A 24,059-nucleotide genomic window follows, 5' to 3' on the forward strand; every position below is an offset into this window, starting at 1 on the left:
AGTATGCCAGAATGCTGAGCTGTACTAGTATGGTTTGTCATTAGTCAAAGAAAAAGTTCAGTTCCATTTCCAGGGTCTATAACATGAGTACATAGTTCTCGGAAATTTGAGCAACTTGAGAGATCTGAATTCTGAACAGCAGATGTCTATAAACAAAGGAAATATCTACATGAGCTCAATCTCAATCACAGATATCCTGCAAACTGAATATAAGGTCATACGAACATTCATATGTACTACATTCAGGCATTCTGTCTCTTTCCTGTCTAGGAAGTTCTCCACTGCAACTCGATTTGGATCTGACCATTTTTTGAGTCTATGAGATGGTACTTTTCATTAATCCGCTTGTTGCTGATCACGTCTGCGAAGGCTAATATCAATGTAGCCCAAAGTTTCCTGGACCAAGAAATACAGGTATTAGGATACAAGACTTTGATATTTGCCTCTTCGGATTCTGCTTCTACATGCTACAGGAAAGCAGAGGTTCCAAAAAGCTAATGCAACAACTAGTGATATATAGTCGTAATGCCAGGAGTAAGTATCAACCATTCTTCAATCATCTGGTGACAGGGCAACCAGGAGGATGTAGTAGATTAGTAAATTAAATGGAGGGTAAGAATTCCATTCTACCTTGCCATGTATCAGCCCTTTCTTCCCTGCTTTACTTAGGACTTCAACATGCAGTTTATCATTTACAGGAGGCTCCTCACACACGAACTCAAATTCATCCTCCCATCTTGGATCCCTATTCTTCTTGATGACCTAGTGCAGGGGATGAAGAGTAAATAAAGAGAGAGATATGTCATGGCCATTCCATGAAGATATATAAAACATAATTTGTTTACATAATACCTTTGTTTTCTTCTCCTCGCCTTTGAAAATTATTTTTGCATATGGGTTCGTATGGTGCTTCCCCTCAAGATCTTGGGCTTCATGAACAATAACATAAAGCAAGCCACCACCAGCTGGAGTACCATCTGGAGCTTTCTCTATCACATCAGCACCCTCTGTATCTTCTTTCTCCGTATCTTCTTCCTTGAAAGGCTTGTATGTGAGCTCTAGAGTAAGCTCACCACGAGACTTCTCATTTTGTACATCATTTGGGTCCATGGTCTTAAGCAAGTTGAGGGTAGTAACTTTAGTCTCCTCTGGTGGGAGTTCTCTAAGTGGGATCATGTTCATTCCCATCCTTTCATGTTTCCCAACCTATAAATAACAACAACAAAAAAAGCATATTGTTTGGTAATTATGTTGGCAGAAAAACTACAGCAGTATTTAAATAGGAACGGAAGCCATGCCTGTTCCCAATCGAAGACATTAACTTCAAGAGCCTGATTTTCTGGATCTGTCACAACAAATTTGAATTCTTCATTCCACTCTGGATTGAGATTGCTGCGCTTTACAGTTGTCTTCTTGGATGGAAGTTTATCATCTGACATCTTAAGTTTCACATATGGGTCAGATTTACCCATCAGATCCTTCTTCCGCAGATTTTGGGCTCTTACAACCTTCACAAGTAGAATACCAACAGGCCTTTTTGATGCCCTGGGAATATGAAAACCATTTACTCCTTTCTCATCAGATACAGGTTTTGATGTACATAACGAAAATAGAGGAGGTACTAAAAATTTACTAAAAATTTACTTTGAGGGATCCATTATAGGTACTTCTAGCGTCTTCGGCCACAAATACATGCTTGCTACTTGTTTCTTGATGGTCTCCTGTAAATGCAGGAAAGGTATCATTACAAAAATGAGTTAACTGTACTGAAAGGAGTGAATTAGATACCACACATCACATCCACTGTAAAGAGCAAACTAGACACTACAGAAGAATAACACTTAAAGTTTAAATCCAGGTGACCAACCATCAAAGTATAGAAATGCTGCTTTTGGTACACAAATGCATTTGTTTAAAGAAATGCAGGACAATAACAGGAACAGGCCAGATAATCACATTAGAAGTATGATGTGACCATTAAAAGGGAAATAATAATACAACAACAACAACAACAAAGCCTTTTAGTCCCAAGCAAGTTGGGGTAGGCTAGAGTTGAAACCCAACATGAGCCCCTAGTCACAGTTCAAGCATGTCAATAGCTGTTTTCCAAGCACTCCCATCCAAACAAAGATCTCTAGGTATATCCTAACCCTTTAAATCTCTTTTAATTGCCCCCTCCCATGTTAGCTTCGGTCTTCCTCTACCTCTTCTCACATTGATATCTCGACTTAGAACTCCACAACGCACTGGTGCTTCTGAAGGTCTCCTTTGGACATGGCCAAACCACCTCAACCGATGTTGGACAAGCTTTTCTTCAATTGGTGCTACCCCTAGATGGTCACGTATATCATCGTTCCGAAAAAAGGGAAATAATAATGTTTTTATAATATCTTTTTAAAATAAAACCATTCATGACAGTGCCACAAAAAACATTTACTATGTTCAGAAAACATAATGGAACTTCAACATTGCTCACAACAAAGTGTAAAATATGAACAAACTTCCACATGAGAATGTTTGAAACAGGAGTCAGGAATAAATGAACAAAATGAGAGGGAAATAATAATATATTCATAATTTCTTTTTAAAATGAAACTATTAATGATAGTGCAACAAAAACCATTAGGATGTTCAGAAAGCCTAATGGAACTTTAACATTTATCTCACATGAGAAAGTTTGAAACGATAGTCACAAATACCTGAACAAATCTGTAAAGACCAGGAATAGCCATTACATCTGCTCCAAGAAGTTTTAGCCCAAAGTCAACATGTGGCTGCAAAACCAATCACAATTAGCAAACAAATGGTGGACCAGGATTATTCAAACACAACACCAGAATAATTCAAACGAATAATCAGTTGCCATACCTTCTCCATGAGCGACACAAGGATTTTTGCAAAGCAGGGAAATGTAGGCACCAATGGCTTCAGAGTAATACGAGGTGATGCAAAGACTTGCAGATCCACAATCTGAAATATCTCAAAAAAAGCATATTTCAGTTGGCTCGACTCAACTCAACAAATGATTAAGTTAATATCAATTACAAATCCAGCTTACGACCAAATATTTCATACCTGGATAGTAGCTTTCAAACCGTAGGCTTTTACAACAACAGTAATATTTGGGTTTGCAGCCCATTTAAGAGATGGTTCCATTATCAGCTCTTGCTCCTCTGTGACATAGACTTTCATCCCTGGGAGGAAAAGGCATGAATTGCTTCAAAATACATATTTGCAACAGCAGTTTAAAAATTAGCATCACATATAGGCAAACTTAACATAAGCTTGTGTACAGAGTTCGCTATGCTATACATGGGAAAGTTGATGTATAAACTTCACCAGTTGTACATAGCCAAGCAAAAGGTGTGGTGAACCTATCACTAAGGAATGAAACATTCAATCTTAAACTCAATATACTCAATATATAGCAACTCATCTAGAACATAGTTGTAGCAGTGTCTCCACATGACCACATCTCATATCATCAGTAATAAAAAGTTTTGAGCCACAATTAAGCAGGGGCGGAGCTAGTGGCGGCCAAACTGGGCTCCAGCCCCCCCTTGCCTTGTAAAGTTTTTCAGTGATTAAGTCATACATGCATGTAACTTTACCAAGGTATCTTCATGTCACCATGCATGCAAGGATCACAAGCACACCTTTCTCTCTCATATTTAGTTACATATTCGTGATCTTAGTGATTGCAAAGCTTTTTTTAATACATTTTGACTACGTGTTCATGTAAATTGCCCCCCTCCCTGGTTTTACTTCACCCTCCGCCACTGCAACTAAGGTTGTTAAAATCATAATCTTGAATCGGATTGGAATTCCAATGGTAGGATTGCAAATCATAAGATCATAACTATTAGAACCATAAGATCGTAGATTCTACTTGCATAATCATAGAATCAAGTTGATAAACTAACATCGCAAAGTCATAAAATCATGCAATAGAATCACGATTTTAACAACTATGAACTATGGCCACAGCTATTTTACCAATCAGGGTTGATTTTACCACTCACGAACCTATAATGGTAACTCAAGATACCAGGACAAAAGAAGGAAGCAACATAAAAGACGCATGACTGCTTGCAGTGAAGTCATGCACAATATGTGGCATCTAATAAATATTATAGTTCAAAGCAAGGCCTAAAAACCAGGTGAAATACATGTGCATGCTTATAAGGGAAACATAAGAATGCAACACTGCTGACCTTGGAAGGTGGGTGGTAAGCTACCCAAAGTAAGTGTTTCAAACTCAACAGAGTCTATCTTATACTTTGCAGTATTCTCAGCAATAATTGGCTTCGCGATATCCTGTGCAGTTCTGCAGATAGCCTACAGGATAAAAACAAAACACAAAGCATGGCAAATTCAGTGTCAACCAGAGATAATGATCTTGTGCTGTCTCAGAGCAAATGACAAGATAAGAGTACCTTGTTAAGATAAGGCCACATCAACTCCAAGAACCTGTTCAGCCAATCAATCTAGAGACGAGGGAGAAAATGAGAATCTAAAAGCGCGAATATGATTAACATAGTTTCTGGCTAGTTCATCGAAGAAGCATACTCTATCATAGTCAGGATTCTTGACCCACAAAGGAATTTCGGGAAGGATGCCCTCCAAGGATTTTGAATCATATTCCACAAGCGGGCGAACCTTGACATCCTGACAGAAAAGTAGGGAGAAAGAAAATCATTCCCATAACTCCATATATATCATAGAGGCAAGTGAAAAAAAAAACAGATGGCATATTGCATTCAGCATATTAAACCACTGACTCAAATCCCTGCAAGTATTACGTAAACCAGATTGCAAACTATAACGAAAACACTCTAAACTAAACACTGTGCAAAGAAGTAAAGAGTCATATATTTCTCCAGGTCTGCATTTCCTTCATGAAATGGTCCTTACCTGGGTGTGTGCAACATGTGCCATCACCAAGAAACACATTAAGTTAGGAGGTAAACAGAAACACCATGGTAACCCCCGCACCCCTTGCCCAAAGAGTGCTCGATCAGTATAAAAGGCATGAAAGGCAAATTGCAGATGCATATGTAGAGGTCTATAGCATACTGCATACATCACAACTAAACAACATAATACCCGTGGCTTATGTCAACAATGCTGATCAGACTCTGTAATAATAATGACACAACAGAAAAAAGTAAATGTATTCAACAATGGCCAGCTCGTTTTTGTTGTCTTAACTTCAGAATCAAGTTGTCTACAGACCACTCAAAAAATAATTTGGAAACATATTAGCAAAACAGTTGTTAACAATCTAACTATTCGTTATACAGCAGCGAAGAGAAAGTATGTACACTAAGAAAGACAGAAGAGCAAAAGGAAAGTACCCACCTTGACATCAGTTGGCTGGACGTAGATGAAGAGGAAGTAACCAATAACAATGCCAGCCGAGAACCCAAAGCCAAACCCAGAGAAACCAAGCACTGTGCTGATTACACCCATCTTGGATTCGTTCCAAAACCTTCAGACCAAATGCCAGCTTTCAACCAAAAGTTGCAAAACGAACATAAAAAAGGATATAATCAATCAAAAATTGAACTCACGAAAGAAGTATAAACCAAAAAAATATCACTCTGCTAAATTGCGAGGAAACAACTAGAGTGGCCTGGCCTCTAGTACAAACCACAAAGATCCTAGTCAATTTACTGCACAACAATAAACGAACACCAAGATCATAAATCCTTGGTCAAAAATATTTATATGAATTATCCTCAGCAGGAAAAGGCAATTTCCCACATTAGAAACTCGAGGGACCCATCAATTAAGGTTCTCACTATCAATAAAAGTAATGCTTTTGACCACATCGCAAAAGAATAGCATCTAAAGTGTTTAAAAATTTAGTAAAAGCAACAGGTAGGTAGCCGATAACAAAATGATAACAACAGAGATAGCACAAGTGCACAACTAATGCCAATTGGTTCGATAACACAACTATAAGGACCTTGGGGCAAGGATGATACTTGTAACTTTCAAGCCGATCATGCTGGGTTTTAGAATAATGTGTAATGGCACCACGTTACTGTATGCTATTAAATATTAGTTGAGTAGACAAAAAGTGGATACGAAAAGTGGAGGAAAAGAAAATCAAGGGTGGCACACGGTGTCTTTAATAGTTGCCCTTGCTTGCGGGTTGGGTTGGTGCTTTAATCTTTGCTTTTGGGGGAGATTTTAGATTGGATCAAATCAATAGTGTTGGTCTGGTGGAACAAAGATATGAGTGTGTGTTCAGGCGAAAAAACAATATAATTGAAAGACAGAAATGTATTTTTAGGCTCAAACAAAATGCGAGTAGGTTTCAGGAAAAAATGCTAAAGTCCAGCTGAAGGAACGGAAACATGAATCAGGATTACAATATTCTTTTATGTGGGTTGTGAATTCAAGAATTACAGGTCATGCACTCCTCAAACAGAAGATTCGTACTGCTAAGGGAAAAAATCGTTTGAATGGACAACGAGCAGTGGTAGCCCATACATTTGATCATTCTTATCCTGGATAAATATGGTTGATCCACTGAGTTAAGAATCAAGTTATAGTACCTCTGAAAACCAAAAAAATGAAGTGCACTGCTTAACATACAAACCACAGGGTTGGTAATCCCATCGACCCATCCGAATTTTCAAAACAGAAAAAAGCAGCGAAATATACCCAACGAATTACAGGTTTCATGGACCGTTCCTCCTATGCTTTGTTCTCGAGAGGCGACGCGGATCGAAATCACCAGCGCGAGAAAACCAAGTGAAACCTACGCAAACGCAAGCAACTTCCAGAGCAATACCCCCACGAATTCGGACCGCGGACTCTACGCTAGAACCGAGGTCGAGACCCGAACGACGGAGAAACCCGGATCACACCAAACGCTGAGGGTGGGGGACCGAGACGAACCAGCGAGGCAGGCGTCGGGGCGGGCCGGCGGGGCAGTGCGGCGTGGCGCGACGCGGCGAGGCTTGCTAATACTACCTCGATGCCGAAGGCGAGTCCATGGAACGCTCGGGGGTCGGCGCTCCGGGCGGCGGCGGCGGCGGAGAAATTAGATTCGGCCGGCGGGGCGGAGGAATCGAATGGGTTTGGGGGCCTCGGGGGCGGGGAAGATGGCTCGGGCGCTTCGGCTGTCGGCACGTCGCTGCTCACGCGCACGGCGGCCGCGATCCAAGGTGGAGTTAACAATAATCCGTGGGGGCGGGTGCGAGGGTGGTGGATCTTCTCCACTGGCCCGTGGTGAAGTTCACGCGTGGTTCGTGACGCTGACGTGCGGGCCAGGGGTGCCCGTGCTGTGATTTCCCGTTCCCTTGGGCCGTTGGACGTGGATGCCCCAAACCTACGTGGCTGTGGCTGCCTCTGCTTGCATTTGCAATTGCATGGCTTAGCAGCCAGCGTTAAAACAGCCACGCGTAACGGCGTAACGCATCCATCATTCATCTGCCTGTCAAATCAAGGCGGTTACTCCATCGCCACTGGCCTACACACAGCACGCTGACAACGCATGGCCAGTTGGCCACTCGCGCAGCAGGCCAGGGAGGCAGGGACAGGGACAACGTGGGCCTGTCGTGGACGATTCAGAGTGCAGAAGGGTCTTTGACTCTTGAGGTTTTCCCAACGGAATTAACGCTCTCCTTGATCACCTCTGCCCGCTGCGTGGCGCCCGCATCGGATGCTTAGCGTGTCTGCATCGCTTCATGCGAGACAAATAACTGGGCCTCGCTGTCTACCTCCCTTGAACGTCTTGAATCATGCAGACAGTATACGTTCGTGCCATTCGTCCAGTGTCGGCAGGGTTGGGCGAGTCTTGGAAAATGACGTCGGATTTGAACTACCTGATAGAAATTCAGGATAAGGGCTTGTTTAATGAGGGGCTAATTAGCCATTTAAAAATTAGCCTTAGTATATCTATCGAACCACAAGGGTCAACAAGGAATTTACTTATACCTTATTTGATACATGTGTATCCACTCAATCCATATGTTTCGAGTATAATAGAATATAATTTAGTTTAATTTCACTTCCACTTCGACACGTGTGGGTTGAGATGAATACACACGCATCTAAACAAGGCCTTACGGTATATTTCAACCAATAAATACTAATATTTTAATAATAACATGCCCCAAACTAAATATTTAGAACTACCCATTTTGGTACACCAAATGCGTTGGCACGACTGATCACTACGGTCACGCCATATGCATGGGTATGGTTGATTGCCCACACTCGTGTCATCACAAAAACTTTCCATGTAGCCCGCTGGCATGGAGCTGGAGCCACGCCATCTTTGACGTGAATCACTCTAGATACTGTATACCTTTTCTTGCCGGTCCAAAATGAAGAAACTAAATACCTCTGAAAATTTTATAATTTTTATTTATGTAGAAACTAAAAATCAAAGACGGCCTATTTTGCTTGGAATTGGTATTTTATATCTTTAAAATTAAAATTCTTCATGAAATGTTAAACAACTTAATAGAAACTCAAATTTAGATGATTACACGAGAAAATACTACTTTCTGGCCTAAGAATTTAGATGATTTTTCTAGAATTTTGGGAAACCATTCTGATGTTAAACAACTTAATAGGAACTCGAATATAACATTTTAGGAAGAATTTTAATTTCAAAACTACCAAATTCATTATGCTGGATACAAGCTAAACTAGTGGGTAACCCCGCGCGCGGGCAGCAAGCGGACAATATGCATACAACAGATTTAGATGCAGTGATAAAGGCAATATGTATCAGCCAATTATGATTCAACTTCGCCAAAAAAAGGCAAATTATGATTCAAACATAACATTTAGTTGTCTTGTAGGAGGGGCATGAATTAAATAATATTTGAAGATTAAAGAAAATATCAAAGGAGTGAACTGATATGAGTTATGTAAGGGTACACATAAGGCCACTTAACTGTGTAGAAACAGATTACAAATAATGACACACTTTGTACATGGAGAATATGACTCCAAGTGTAATAAGTATTTGTGCTACCTACAATGGACAATTGGTCTTGTTGGGAACCTACTAATCTTGCATATGTGCTGAAGGAAAAAGCGTCTAAATCTGCTCTAGTTTGCACTCGAAGCAATTGTTCCCTGTGTACATATCCAAATCTGATGGTAAAAGTAAAGGAGGCTAACGAACAGAGTATTCTATTGATAACAATTTTTGGGCTGAATGTGATGGGGATCATTACCTGATAACAAAAGAGTGTAGTACTATGGATCATGGAGCTAGCAGAATTGTGTGTAAAGGGCACAGACCCTATGTGGGCCTTGATATGATGTTGGCGTCTACTACAAATAAAACCTAAAATAGCAAAAGTTGCATTAAGGAACAAAAGACTGTTATTATTGCTATGAAGGACGAACATAGTTGTCAGGGAAGAATTAATATGTCATATCTATTTACCAAAAAATTCAGGAATCAATGCCCTGTCCTTTTCACGTGGAGCAATTGACTGCTGTGTAGGTAAGCCAAAGAAGCAGTAAAGTGTTGTATTGATAAATGGTGCAGGATATTACAAAGGAATCATGGGCGGAAAAATTGCTACCTTGTAAGAAAGGATTGACGTTTTACCCGTGGACTATGGAACAGAACATCTGAGAAGACCATATAGCCTATGCAGCCTTTAGATTAAACCTGAAATATAGCAAGACTTGTGTCAGCGGATAATTAATTGTAGGCAGATCTTTTTGAAAGGAAATTGTGCAATGGGAATAGTTTCCTAGGTGGAGAACAACTGATCTTTATGTACATATCCAAAGCCGATCGTAAAAGTAAAGAAAGTTAACAAACAGAGTATTATATTGATATAATATGTACGTATCCAGTATGTTGCGCAGTTTGACTGTTGTTAAAGCACGTAGGCCAATGGTGCATTCCTGTGAGTATGATTTGTGTCAAAATAACCGCAGTACAAATTAGCTAAAAAATAAGCCATGAACTTGATGCATCGGCCCGATGCCTTGTTTGGACCAACAATCAAATGCTACATGCAAAAAGAGAAAGAGGCTTGATGTATCTGAACCTAATGGATGGAAAGTATGATTTTTTTTTCCGAGTCTTCTAAATCAAGTACATAGGAGATTTGATGGACAACAAAGTTTGAGCAAACACAGACGAAGCTGGAAGCACATTTGTCTGAATCCAATTCTAGTGCTGGCACAGGTACAGAAAGTGAAATTTGAAAATGCCAAAGGGTATAAGTAATCAATAGTTTCGTTTGTAAGGCTGGAAATAAATTTGTTAAACCTAGTGATGAGCTGGAATGAGTAGAGAAGGCAAATAGAAGGCACTAAATTGTTTTTTAGAAGCAATCTAAAAAAGAAACATAGTGTGGCTCTTTAGTTACTTTAGCACAGTTGTAGAGTCAAGATGGCGGACTAGATGAGGGTGAATAGTCATTTCTAAAAATAAACGAGCCGGCTAACCGAAACAAATGCTGAATTAAAACTATAGGTCTAGCCAAGACTACACCCCTCTATCTAAGTTCACATGCACGTCTCTGAAAAAAACGGCGATGCACCGCCCTAGGGATGGCGGTGCCCGCGGCGGTTCCCGACTCGACAACCCTGCTCTCTGCCAAAAAGTGGCGGTGCCACCGCCCTGCACGGTGCACACGGGACATGGTGGTGCCCCAGTTCTTCTATGCGCTCTAGGCCGAGGCTAGGTGGGCACCGCCCTAGGGATGGCGGTGCCACCGGACACGACAGGGCGGTGCCAACCCCAACACCACTGCTCTCGGCCATGGCCAAATGGTCACCGCCACCGGGGTGACAGTGCACCGGACAGGTAGGGGCGGTGCCTCCTGGGCAGCACCCCGAGCCCGGTTTCGCCTCTATTTCTTCACCTTTGTCAACACCTTTATAAATGTGCTAACACCACCAGGTGTTCATCATCTTGTGCAAGTGTGTTAGCTTTTCATAACCATTTTTCAAAGGATTAGTCACTCAATTCAACACGCCACTCGATCCAAACTCGTATGCAAAGTTAGATCACTCAAGTTGTACTAGATGACCAATATGTAAACAAGTTTGCTCCTCTTAATAGTACGACCATCTACCCTAAACCCGGTCAAGTACTTCTCTACACAACCTTTGACAGGTGAAATAAAATGCCCTATAAATATACCTTTGTCTTGCGCATTCCATTCCATCTCCTTCGATGTCGATGCAACACATGCACCAACTTGATCAACAATGATATGATCCACCTCATATCATCACGTGACCTTTTTGGTTCGATCTTGACTTCACTTGCTCTTCACCGTTGCCTCGGTCTATCAGTGCCAAGTCATCACTCAAGTTGCTCTTCACGCTTGCAACCGGTTCATCAAACCGTCTTGTCTTGATCTTCTCCACCTTAGTCACATGACTCTATGTCATGTCTCATATGCAATGAGCTCCTTGATCATATGTGTGAGCCTTGCAACATATCCAAACCATTTTACCTTCATGGCATGGGTTGCTCATATATGATGTACTTATGGACTAATCACCTGTATATCTCACACAAATACATATTAGTCCACCTAAGACTGTCACTCAATTACCAAAATGTACCTTTCAACAAGGTACACAGTACAAATTTTCAGGCAAATTGAATCCATAAATTGCAGTTCTTAGAAGATTTACCTGAAGTCTGGAAGGTGAACGAGAAAATGATAATGTGCAGTACAGAACTGACGACAACAAAAAGACGAAGCACGCACAAGATGTAGAAGAGAGTTATCTTTTTTTTTATGTATTTTAGGGCGCCAAAAACAAAGTAATAGAATGGAGTGCAGCACTCTGCTCTGATGTCTAATTTCAGGCAGGCAAACATCGATAGTTTCATAGTATGGGGAAAAGGAGGCCATGGTTTTGGCAATCAGAGCAGCAAGCTTTAGACACTGTGTGATATAGGTTTCCAAATTCGTTTGCTGATACAATCGTAAGGCAAAAGGATGTCACTAAGATAACGCAGAAATGTAATCGGTAAAAATTAATCGGCTACGAAGAGCATACAAAATTCAGGGGGAAAAGGGGAGCACAGGTGCCGCCGAGGCGGGAGGGTGATGGTGGTGGTCCACTTACCTTGCGAAAGGGGCATATAGGCGTTCGGTGCCGCTACAGCGGCCCACGAGGGTGAGGCGGTGCGGGGGAGGTGGCCGAAGGCGCTGCAGCGCAGTTGCGGAGTCGTAGGTGCGGCAGTCACCGCTGCACGGGTACGGAAAGGCGAAGCCTCACGAGGAAGATGGCCGGAAGCGGGGTGGCGGTGCCGTGGGGCTGCGCCGCGGTGACCGAGGCAGCTGTACGCGCCGCGCCGGCCGGTGGAGGCCCCCCGCGAAGGAGTTCGCCTGAATCGAGGGTGCGGCGCTGCAGGGGCACGCCGCTGCGCGCAGAGCGGGGAAGGAGGCCGCGGCGGAGGGCGCAGGCGCCGAGGTGGGCCAGTGCCGCGGCGGAGGTCGGAGAAGCAGCTAGGTTTCTCGATGGCGTCAACGCGGCACGGAAGGATCGAATTTTTTTTATTTTTTATTCTTTTCTTTTTTGATGTTGCGGTGTCGTGGACCCTTCAGTTGCGGAGAGGGTTGCAGGTGTGGGAAGCGTGGAGGGCATCCAATGGTTGAAAGGGTGATCGGACGGTCAGGAAAGTTGCACTGTGGATGAATAGGAACCTGGGTGTGAAAAAACGGGAGGTGAATAGTGCGGATTCAGCAGGATTAGAGGTCTTTATTATATATATTATTATTATTATTATTATTATTATTATTATTATTATTATTATTATTATTATTATTATTATTTATAGATGGTCACTTCTGATTTTTAGCATTTACTTGAAAAGGTACATGATTTTGAAGGTCCCTAGGCCATTTGTTTTGGATCGATAAGAAAAATAGCTTAAACAAAACTTAAATATAGTATTTTAGAAATAATTTGAGCTTTAAAACTAAAAAAACTACGATGCCAGTTCTAAGTAAAATGGGTCCTACTTGATTTTTAGTTTCTATGTAAAAAAATACAAGATCTGTGAAAATCCCTTAGCTCCTTCATTTTGAATCGACAAAAATGTTGAGGAGGAATGGAGGATGACGTGACTCTAGCTCCACATCAACGGTTTATGTGAAAAGTTTTCTCGACAATCTGTCTGTTCGCTGGTTAGTTTATGGGCTGATAAACTCGGCTGGTACTGATTTGTTGTGAGAGAAAAACACTATATCATGGCTGATAAGCCCTGGCTGAAACCAACAAGCGAACAGGCTGAATATCAGTGTGTCCATCTAGTCACGCAATGTATGTGTCATGATCTAAACGGTGAGCTGCGCCACTGCTTTTGCACATGACTAAGGGCGTGATTGGTTGCTCCGACATTGGTGATCCGAGATGGGGGCTTGTGCAGGCTCTTCCTAGCCATGATGGAAGCATGCAAGTGGGTGTGTTTAGTTGCACCCGAGTACAAGATACCGGATGACCTGCATCGTGTTTGGTTCCCCTTTTGCACCGTTTTGCAGCCTATTCGCTTACTCGTATACGATCGTGGATTATAAGCTAGAATAGCATTTTTCTCTCACACCAAACTAGCCAGCAGTAAATAATCCACAATCGTTTACGACGAAACAAACAGGTTGTTGGTGTATGAACTGGTGATTCTAGGTCTTGTTTGGTTGGCCATATTGCCCCAGGTCTGAGTACCCATGTATGAGTTTGGTGTGGTTACCATCAGCTATTGCAGAATAAAGAACAATAGAAGAAAACAGAGATAACTTTGCCTCAGTTCAACAAGCTTGGCATTGACAATGACCTTGGAGCTTCTAATGACATAAACATGACAATAGTACTCTCAGCAAATCATGAACAATAAAAGTCACAGTTCCTCACAAGGTCATTGTCTTTACACGTGTTCATGGCATTTTGAAACCATCACAGGCAATATGAAACAATTAGAGGCACCTACAACAATGCTTAGCAATGAAAAAGACAAACATCATCAAAATAAATGACCGAACCAAAGCAATAGCTAGTAACCAAGGTATTTTAGGGCTTGATTGGTTGTCCGAAGCACTGCAAAGAGGCATTTTAGGGTATAGACCCTAGGCTCCTTTCCCCGATAGACAACATACCAAGCCATGGCATTTTGAACATCATAGGCAGTTGTAGCAACGAGCAAGAACAAACCACAGGAGCACTAGCAACAGAAAAGACTGCACCACAGCCACAACAAATAACACCGGTTTGTTCCTAACCACCTTTGGTGGAGGATTGGCAAAAATTTTGTCATCTTCACAACCTATGAACTCCAAGTATGATGCTTCAGCCTCTTCTTTGTTAGGGAAGCTCTTGTAGTTGTTGTTTTTAAAACCAGTTACCTGGACATTGCATCTAGCCCAGGTTGCATATACCCCAGGAACTCTACCACAGTACACAACATACCAAGCCATTTGCCCCTTAAAACACATAAAAGCAAGTATAAGATGTTGATAAAATGAGGGGTAGTTCAATCGATTTGCCTTAGATTTAATTGCCTTTTCATTTGACCTTGAACTTGGAGCTTAAGAAACATAGACAATAACAAACCTCAAACAGATAGTAGAAAACCAAGATCATGATAGGCATGAAGCCATGAGAGACATCCAGCCTAGCCATCAGATCATCATGAAAGTACATCTAGCCCTTTAGTGGGTTTTGGGTGATTCAATGACAACATAATTAAAGGTCTAACCCGTTTGCTAAGTGTAGACAGGTAATAGGTTATCTCATAGGTACTTTATGAAAGCCAAAATGATGTGTTGTTGTATAAACAATCTAGTTCAAGCACAAGACAACAATGTAAATGTAATTCATACAAAGGCTTATTTGTTGTGGGATTACCATATACTATGTGAAAGCAAGCTCGTAAGAATTAATTAATAAGACATGAGGGGTTGCATATGGAATGGTCTCATATCTGAAGCTTGCTAAATTGAAATGAAAAAGATAACAATGCAAATGAATTGATGATTCAACATAAGATGTGACTTGATGTCTTGAGATGGTGAAGATAGCAAAGAAAGGCTTCGAGGTACTAAGCAAGGGTGAAGGGCAAGCGACGACTTAGCGACCGAAGAGCCTAGCTAGGGTGAAGAAGGAAGTACTTGCATTTAGTTGAGGTACTAATCAAGCTATGATGGTCATGTTAATATGGAGGATCAAATCACTATTGGAGTGTTTGATGGAAGTGACTTGATACATTTGGGATTATTCAAATTTGATGAATGGAATCAAGTCACGTGCTCAAGATGACTATGCTCAAGTGAAAAGATCAATATCAACATGTTGGCACCCTCACTTGATGAAGATTGGAATACATGACTTCGGTTGAAAGAGATCAACTCAAAAGGTTTAAATTCGTTATACTTTTAAATTTGAGTTAATAGGAATATCGTACTATTAAGAGGGATGCATCATGTTGATAGATAATGTTTTATAAGTGCTCAAGCCAACCCATGTGAGTTTTGAGTGTTTAAGAGACAAAAGAGCTAACCTATGTTTTGCTGATCTGGCAATACCAGACACTTGCCTAGCCATGATAAAATTCTTATTGTTCTCAGGTTGGTCCATTGGGAGTTCCGACATGAGTCGAAAGTTCTGACGGTCGGGAGTTCCAGCAATGGTCGAGAGTTCCGACGTTTCGTGCTTAACTGACTTAGATGGTTCACTGTCCTAGTCATACCGGACATGTCTGGTATGGACAACCAGAGGCCAACGACTAGTTTTCAAATGCCTTGAGGGTCGAAAGTTCCGGCATGCATCGAGAGTTCCGACACCTCACAAACTTCAACTCAGTTACTTAGTCTTCAAATATGTTGAGGGTCGGGAGTTCTAACATGAGTCGGGAGTTCCGATGGTCGGGAGTTCCAGCATTCATCAGGAGTTCCGACGCCTCACAACACCACTGTAACTCAGTTATCATTATAGCAATGTAAGTCATACCGGACGCGTGTCCGGTATGACAACGGCTATAAAACAGCTAGTTTTTCCAAGGGGGCTATAAATACCCCCAAGCCTCCACCTTTGGAGGCTGCTGATTCTATTGATACACATACATGTTTTTGAACCTTGCTAACCCTCCCAAACCCTCTCTTAATGAGTGTGTGATCCAAATTGCCAAATCAATTAGTGGGTTGAGAGAAATTCAAAAGGAGAGCAATCCATCCACTTGAGCACTTGTGCATATTGTCAATCTTGTGATTTGCATTTGTTACTCTTGGACTCTTCGGTCCTAGACGGCTAGGTGTCGTCGGAGAGCACCCGAGAGATTGTGGTGTGCCTCAGAAAGTTTGTAACGGTCGATTCCGTCGCCTTGGAATCAACTAGTGGAAGGAGAAAAAGAAGTTAGAAAAGACTCCGGCTAGAGTGACCTTCATGGTAACCTCTAGGGCTGACCTTGCTGGGTCACCCGCAACCCCCTCAACGGAGAGTAGGACTCGAACGAGTCCGAACTTTGGTAAAACAAATATCGTGTCTCAATTCGCATTTTATTTAATATTTGTGTTGCTCTAGCTCTTGTATAGGTTCTCTGTGTATATTGTTATCTCTAGTAGGTACCTACAGTTTGGCTTGAAGATAGAAATCGAAAGGAGCAAGTTTGGGGCTGCTCTATAGAAATCGTGTATACCAGACACGTTCGGTATTTCATGCTTGTGCTAAAAATATTTATTCTCTGTTCTAACTTTATATTGTAGGGTTGTAGCTTCTAGATATATTCTTTATACCTTGTTTACTCTATGGTTAACTTATGAGTGGTGGTATTACTCTTAATATGGAGTTTCCAATTTGGAAACTCCCTTTTCTAATTGTTTCCGCATTTAAAGGTGTTAATTTTTAGAAACACATATTCACCCCCCCTCTAGGCGGCATCCTAGGTCCTTTCAATTGGTATCAAAGCAAGATTCTCACCTAAAGCTTCACCGCCATGAGAAAAGGATGTCGACGCATATCGAGTTGGAGCCGGTGCTTCTCCAAAATGATGATTTAAACTTTCTACCTTGGTCAATTCATGTACTCAATGCTTTTAGGGATATTAGTCCTCTTATTGAGCATATTATAGATGTAAGCATATCTCTTTCTATAGTTGATTGGAGCCACTATAAAATTTTGTCAAAAGAGGTAGAGATATGTGTGCAACTCAATGCTCAAGCTATTAATGTCATGATGAGTACATTGAGTGCAGAGGTTCAAGATGAGGCAATCTTCAATGGACAACCACCTCCAGAGAGTGCTCATCTTATTTGGACTAGACTTTTTTATTTATATGGAAAATCCAAATATGATGATGCACTTGAGATCAAGTCAATGAAAAGTATGTCCATTGTGTCTTCATGCAGCGAAGAAACCTCACAAGACCTCAAGAGCGCCGAGCTAGAGCAAGAAGTGCAAGCAGTGCATGACCTGCTGTCTGCTTGCACATACCTACCAGACGTGTTTGGTATGGCCGAGGCAGTAGAGCAGCAAGCAGCTGTTTGCAATGATACTCAAGTTCGGTGGCGACCAAGTGATGAGTCAACCTCAGTATCTCATGATACTCATCACTTGTGTCTCATGGCCAAGAAAAGCAAGAAGAAGAGTAACAAGAAAGATCAAGAAAAGGAGAAAGCACAAGTGGATGATCAAGATAAGAGTGATGTTGAAGTTGAAGACAACTACAACCTTGATCATCTCAACCGCAAGGACAAGTTCATCATCATGAAGATAGTAGAAAAGAATGATGAGCTTGAAGAAGAGATTGAAAAGCAAGAGCAATCACTTCAAAAGCAAGAATTGTTTCTCATCTCCAAGATGGAAGAACTAAAGGCTCTAAGTGAAAGGTATAAAAAATTATCAATTGAGCATGCTTTAGTTACTAACTCCTTTTCTAGTGTTTCACAATTAGAGAAGGAAAACTTTGAGCTCAAGGCAAGGCTAGATGAACTATCAAGCAAGTATAATGTGCTACAAGCAAACTATGTTCATCTAAAGTGCTCTCATGATGAAGTAGTAGAATAAAGCTTCATGCTTGAGGTAGCTCATGAAGTTGTGATCACATTGGTAAAATTTTCTCAACCTCTTACACATTCACTCACTAGTACACCATCTCAATTAAATATTTCTTGTATTAATGAGTGTGCTCCTCAAGCAAGCCAATCTTCGATTGAGCTAAATCTTGTAGAAAACATAAAGCTCAAAGAAGAGGTGAAAAGTTTAAAGAAAGATGTGATTCGGTTGAAGGGTAAGGAGAAAGCACAACCTTCTCAAGATAACCGTGATAACATGGTGAAGAAGCTTGAGAAGGGTTCAAATCTTGCTTCCTCCAAAGCCCAACAAAAGGATCACATTTCAAGTAATGCCAACACAACCAAGAGCAAGAAACATGGAAAAAGGTTATGCTATGGTTGTGGATTATATGGACATAAGTGGGCTATGTGTCCACACAAGAGTTGGGCCGACAAGTGTGAAGCGGCCGAACAAAAGGCCTCAAACAAGTTGGCCAACCAAAAGAAAAGTGATGGACAAAGCACTTGTCTCATGAGCAAGAAATTGGGAGCATCCTACCAAGAAATGCCCAATGTACAAAGAGGCAAGAAAGGAAGCCCAAGTTGCAACAAGAAAATGCTATGAATGCAATGAGATGGGCCACAAGGTTGATAGATGTTCATACAAGCAAAGCAAGCATAGAGCAAACAAAGGTCGCATATGCTATGCTTGTAGAAGAAAGGGGCATTTAAGCTATGAATGCCCAAACGGTAACACACCTAAGCCAAACACATTTGTTTATAATGATATGCTTAGGAAGACCACAAATGGAGTTATCACTAGCAAGGTGATGTGTTCACCACAAACTAGTGCTAAAGCCATTTGGGTGCCTAAGCACTTGTTGACTAACTCAAAAGGACCCAACAAGAGTTGGGTACCAAAGTGTGCTTAGGTTAATGATGTAGGTACTTGGTGATGAGATGAAGGCTTCAGGGTGGTTGAGCAAGTAAATTGAAAATATTCACTCAATCTATCAATCAATTCTCATCATAATCTCCTATATGGTTGACCCAAAGATAATTTAATGAATATATCATTTACTTCATCTTCACCATTGGTAACAAGTACTTAAACCATTATAGGATAGCCACTTAGTTTATTTTATGCTCAATGACTCATAAATAGGCATTTTTTATGAAAAATTGAAAGTGGCTAATTAGTTTTACTTGATAATTATCATGTTTGCCATATGATGCTTTTAATAGCTCTCTAGTAGGGCAATTCATTTATTGAGATAAAGGTATACAATAAATAATAGAGCTAAACGAAGAATCACAAGCAGCGAATTAATTGGTTCTATCCTGCACCAATCGGACGTGTCCGGTATGTCCAGGGACAGAAAGAAAGTGTTTCTGTTCTGCGTATTCCAGACGTGTTCGGTATACCTACTGGACGTGTCTGGTCTTACAGGAACCAGAACACTAATTGGATTGCAATTAAGTCTTTGATTCATATATTTTCACATATCCTTAATTTACTCAGAAGTTTGTGGTTTATCAAATCTAAGTGGATTGTGAGCATCTCTTAAACTCAAATTTAAATATGGCAAATTATTTGGTTGTGGTTTAAAATAGAAAATTGACCCTCAAATTCTTAATAGAATAAAGTGCTAGTTAAAAGTTATTCAAATTACTTAAAGCACTTATTTAGGGGGAGCTCAGTTTCTATTTTGCACCTTGTGGACTAACAAATTTATCTAGCATTCTTTGTAGTCCTTTGGATGAAAAATTGATTTCGTATCTAGCATGATTATTTCGCAACTAAGGTCAACATAAAGATTATCATGCTATGTATCTTCTTAGTGGTATTCTTGTGGGCTCAAGGCAAAGGTATGTATTTACATACATGCATTGTAAGTGCATCTAAGGCCCTTTATATGTTAGAATGTGCATTTGTGTGACATAGGAGAGATGTTTTTCAAAACCCATAACTAGCATGTGTAGGTGGTGTGAATTTGAAAAACTATTTGAATCTTGGTCTTTGTGACCTATCCTTGTCATGTGATAATTATAGCTCTACTTGATTGTTTGATTGGCTAATTACACATGACATGGCTTTCTTAAGTCCACAATCTACTATGTCTCACAATATCTCTCAAGTAATCAATATCTATATATGCCAAATATTTAAAAAAGAGAAGTGACAATCATGGCATTTGGATAAGAAAAGTAATTACACCTTATTTGGATCAAGGACATACATGTTTTTTTTATCAAGAAATGATAGAGAAGGGGATTGGAATTAAGTGAGTGAAGTTTGGAACAAAAACAACTAGCCCGCAAATACCAGACATGTCCGGTATGCAGGGGTTATAAAAAGGCCGTACCCCTTCGGCCCTGGTCCTTTATCTCTCTTTTCTCTCCTCCAAGCCAACGCCGCCTTCACGGTTCCACCATATTGGCGATCGAGTGATTCCACCGAGAAAAAGAAGAGAGGGAGATTGGATCGGAGGAGATTTGCATCAAGATCGAAGGCTCCGGGACTTGGATTTCCAATCGCATCTTCATTCACTCTCTTAAGGTACCCTAATCCCGGACCTCATCTGATCTAAGTGGTTAGGGCATGATTTTGAAATCCGTTCGGTAGAGATGCTACATTACCTGTCTAGAAGCAATGCCCAGAGTTTGGATTGGATTGGTTGAAGATTGAGCCAAGGACCCCAGTTAGGGTTGTTGTCCGCTCATATCGGACTAGGACAGGAGAGCAGATTTTGCTCTCTTATTTCAATCTTCTCAGTGGTTGATTCTTAAGACTAAGTTTAGTTGTCTATTGTGTTTTGTGAACCTTTTGACCTAGTTTGGTTGAGGTGATTACAAAGCATAGGATAATTATTCTTATTTTTATATTTCAACTAAAATAAGCTATCATTTGGGCATGTATCTAAAATTCCTTGCAAATCTTTGGATACCGGACAACAACTATGAGTGGAAGACAGGAGCCTAGGTCCAAGCATAGGCATGATCCAGCTTTTGAGAAATACAAGAAGGCAAGATAGGAAATGCATCCCAGATACAGTCAGTGGGAGTAGGGCAGCAGCAGGGGACTCTCTAGGGCTACTAGGGGTGCTCCACAAAACAAACAGGGAGACAACAGCTCTTCCTCTAACACAGATATAGAGGAGTATAGAGTGGAGCCTAGTACCAGAAAGAGGAAGAGCACTGATAGAGGTTCAGATGGTGACAGCTCAGATGATGAGCAAGAGATTGAGGAGGAGCAGGCAGTACCTCTAGCTCAACACCAACTAGGTTAGGGTATGCACTATGGTTTACTTGAGCCACATCCACCTAGTGTACCCTCTTATGTTTCTAGAGTTGACTATCGAGGAAAAGGGATGACCAGAAGAGCTAGAGATGAGAGGAGAATTGATCCAAGGGGCTTGTCTAGGATTCAGTTTGATCATCGATTTCAGACAACCTTTTATATGGACTTCTACACTAGTGTGATCCTCACCAGGAACCCAGTGATTGCTAGGTCTCAGTGGATTGACTAACAGTACGTTAGAGATTTGTAGAAGGCCTCCATTGATCACGCTATTGCCATTTGTGAGCATACAGGAGTTTATGAGATTATGGAGTTCTAGTATGACTAGAACACAGAGGTGGTAGCTTAGTTCTATGCCACCCTATATGTTGAGGAGGATGAGAGGCATATGCATTGGATGCTTGAGGGTCAGTGGTACGGTGTTGATTATGATGCTTTTGCAGCTCTACTTGGCTTCTCAGATGATGATCTTCAGAAAGATAGGATCCACATAGAGCAGGTGTTGTCTCTAGAGCAGCTTGCTTACATGTACCCACAGGGGGTGAGAGAGGAGTAGTGGGGAAGGTTCTAGGTCTTCACCCTACTTATAGATACCTAGACAGGATGTTCAGGAAGACCATTGATTATAAGGGTGGAGATAAGGGAAACATTATAGAATATTCTAGGAACCTGCTCCACAGGATGGCACCTGATGCATGACCCTTTAGTGTCTTTGACTTCATATGGTGTGAGATCAGGAGCGTTGGTGAAAGGCCCCTCAAGGGCTATGGTTTTGCTCCCTACATCATGCACATGATTAAGCAGGTCACAGGGCATACCTTTGAGTATGACAAGGTACATAAGGCCCTGAAGATTGTTGTAGACTTGCCTAAGGTTGGGGTACTTCTAGTAGGACCAGGAGGAGCAACAGCAGCACTAGAGGCAGATGCACCTATAGGTGGTGCAGCAGCAGGACAAGCTTCCCCTCTACCACATGCTCCTTCATGTTCTTCTTCACATCACCATAGTCCTCCTTCTCCTATTCGTAAGATGTTTAGTGCTATCTTTAGGATGTGCAAGGACATACGGACCTATCAGCAGAAGGAAAGGGAGGCTAGGAGGAAGGATACTCAGACTTTGAAGCAAATTGCTTCTAGACTTGAGCTTGATCCTCCTAGGTCTCCACTATCAGATGAGGCATCTAGTGAGCCTAAGACTGAGGAGCAGTAGTAGGGTAGGTACGACACAAAGTTCACTGAGTTCCTTCAGCGACAATAGCAGCAGCAGCAGGCACTAGAGCACCCTAACACTTTACCACTATAGGCTCAGGTGCCTACTCACTCTCAGCCATGTCCTAGTGCTACAGACGAGTATGCTTCAGACTAATGGAGTGACCTCACAAGTAGTTTCTATGACCCATCTGGTGTGGGTGGTTCTCGTCCAGCTGGTGCTACACGCTTAGATGATGAGGATGTTGGTAGAGATGAAGATGATGATGAGTGATCACAACTTTCAGAGATATCTTGTAGCCCCTTTGTCCTTAGTATGTCATTGTTGGACCTTTGTGGTGATAGATGACAAAGGGGGAGAGAGACTAGTTAAAGCTTCAGGATTTTTGTTTCATTTGCTTATCTTTGTACTTGAAGATATGTACTGTAGGCCGTAGTTTTTGAGCTTCATTAATGTATCTTGAGTTTGAGATGAGACTTACTTATGCTTTATCTATGTATCTCTCGAGACATGATCTTTATTTATATATTAGTGGCTTGTGGATTTGAGAAAATGTGCAATGAGTGCTATGTGTGACATACATGTGTTTTATTTATTTTCATAAGGACTATGCATGCTAGAATGAAAATATTTGATGTGATGCCTTTATATTTATTCTTGTGCCATATATCTTGTCATATGCATCACGGTTTTACTTTGTCACACACACATGCACCCCACGGATGCAATGATTTAGGGGGAGTCTCCTTTATGTTTTAGTATGTGCAATTGACATTTGAGGTCATTTTGTAAATTCTAATTATAAGCACATATTAAGGGGGAGCCTCTCATAAATCGTTGAACCCAAAAGCTTAAATGTTTATATTCTTTTGTAAGCTTTAATCAAGTTGTCATCAATCACCAAAAAGGGGGAGATTGAAAGTGCATCTAGCCCTTTAGTGGGTTTTGGATGATTCAATGACAACATGATTAAAGGTCTAACTCATTTGCTAAGTGTGGACATGTAATAGGCTATCTCACAGGTACTTTATGAAAGCCAAAATGATGTGTTGTTGTATAAACAATCTAGTTTAAGCACAAGACAACAATACAAATGTAATTCATACAAAGGCTTATTTGTTGTGGGATTACCATATACTATGTGAAAGCAAGCTCATAAGAATTAATTAATGAGACATAAGGGATTGCATATGGAATGGTCTCATATCTAAAGCTTGCTAAATTGAAATGAAAAAGATAACAATACAAATGAATTGATGATTCAACACAAGATATGACTTGATGGCTTGAGATGGTGAAGATAGCAAGGAAAGGCTTCGAGGTACTAAGCAAGGGTGAAGGGCATGTGATGGCTTGGTGGCCAAAGAACCTAGCTAGGGTGAAGAAGGAAGTACTTGCATTTAGTTGAGGTACTAATCAAGCTATGATGGTCATGTTAATGTGGAGGATCAAATCACTATTGGAGTGTTTGATGGAAGTGACTTGATACATTTGGGATTATTCAAATTTGATGAATGGAATCAAGTCACATGCTCAAGATGGCT

The 24,059-nt window shown here is 41.1% G+C and overlaps 1 protein-coding gene and 1 long non-coding RNA gene across 2 annotated transcripts; both read right to left on the reverse strand.

The window, feature by feature from the left end:
- Positions 1-102: 102 nt before the first annotated feature.
- Positions 103-7,334, reverse strand: LOC136550074 (synaptotagmin-1-like). Its single transcript, XM_066541526.1, is given in 14 exon segments — positions 103-365; positions 367-396; positions 631-762; positions 853-1,206; positions 1,299-1,545; positions 1,645-1,721; positions 2,700-2,774; positions 2,869-2,970; positions 3,076-3,194; positions 4,215-4,338; positions 4,437-4,487; positions 4,570-4,668; positions 5,362-5,491; positions 6,913-7,334. Coding segments are annotated over 13 exon segments (1,620 nt in total). The 5' UTR covers positions 5,473-5,491; positions 6,913-7,334; the 3' UTR covers positions 103-266.
- A 1,568-nt stretch (positions 7,335-8,902) lies between these two features.
- LOC136552210 (uncharacterized) lies at positions 8,903-11,520 on the reverse strand. The gene is made up of 3 exons (XR_010782772.1): positions 11,147-11,520; positions 9,425-9,655; positions 8,903-9,322 (listed from the first exon to the last, which is right to left on the reverse strand). It is a non-coding gene; the product is annotated as an uncharacterized lncRNA (long non-coding RNA).
- Between the last annotated feature and the right edge of the window lie 12,539 nt (positions 11,521-24,059).

The sequence above is a fragment of the Miscanthus floridulus genome, chromosome 4 (assembly GCF_019320115.1).
Source record: "Miscanthus floridulus cultivar M001 chromosome 4, ASM1932011v1, whole genome shotgun sequence".
In the NCBI taxonomy this organism is placed as follows: Eukaryota; Viridiplantae; Streptophyta; class Magnoliopsida; order Poales; family Poaceae; genus Miscanthus; species Miscanthus floridulus.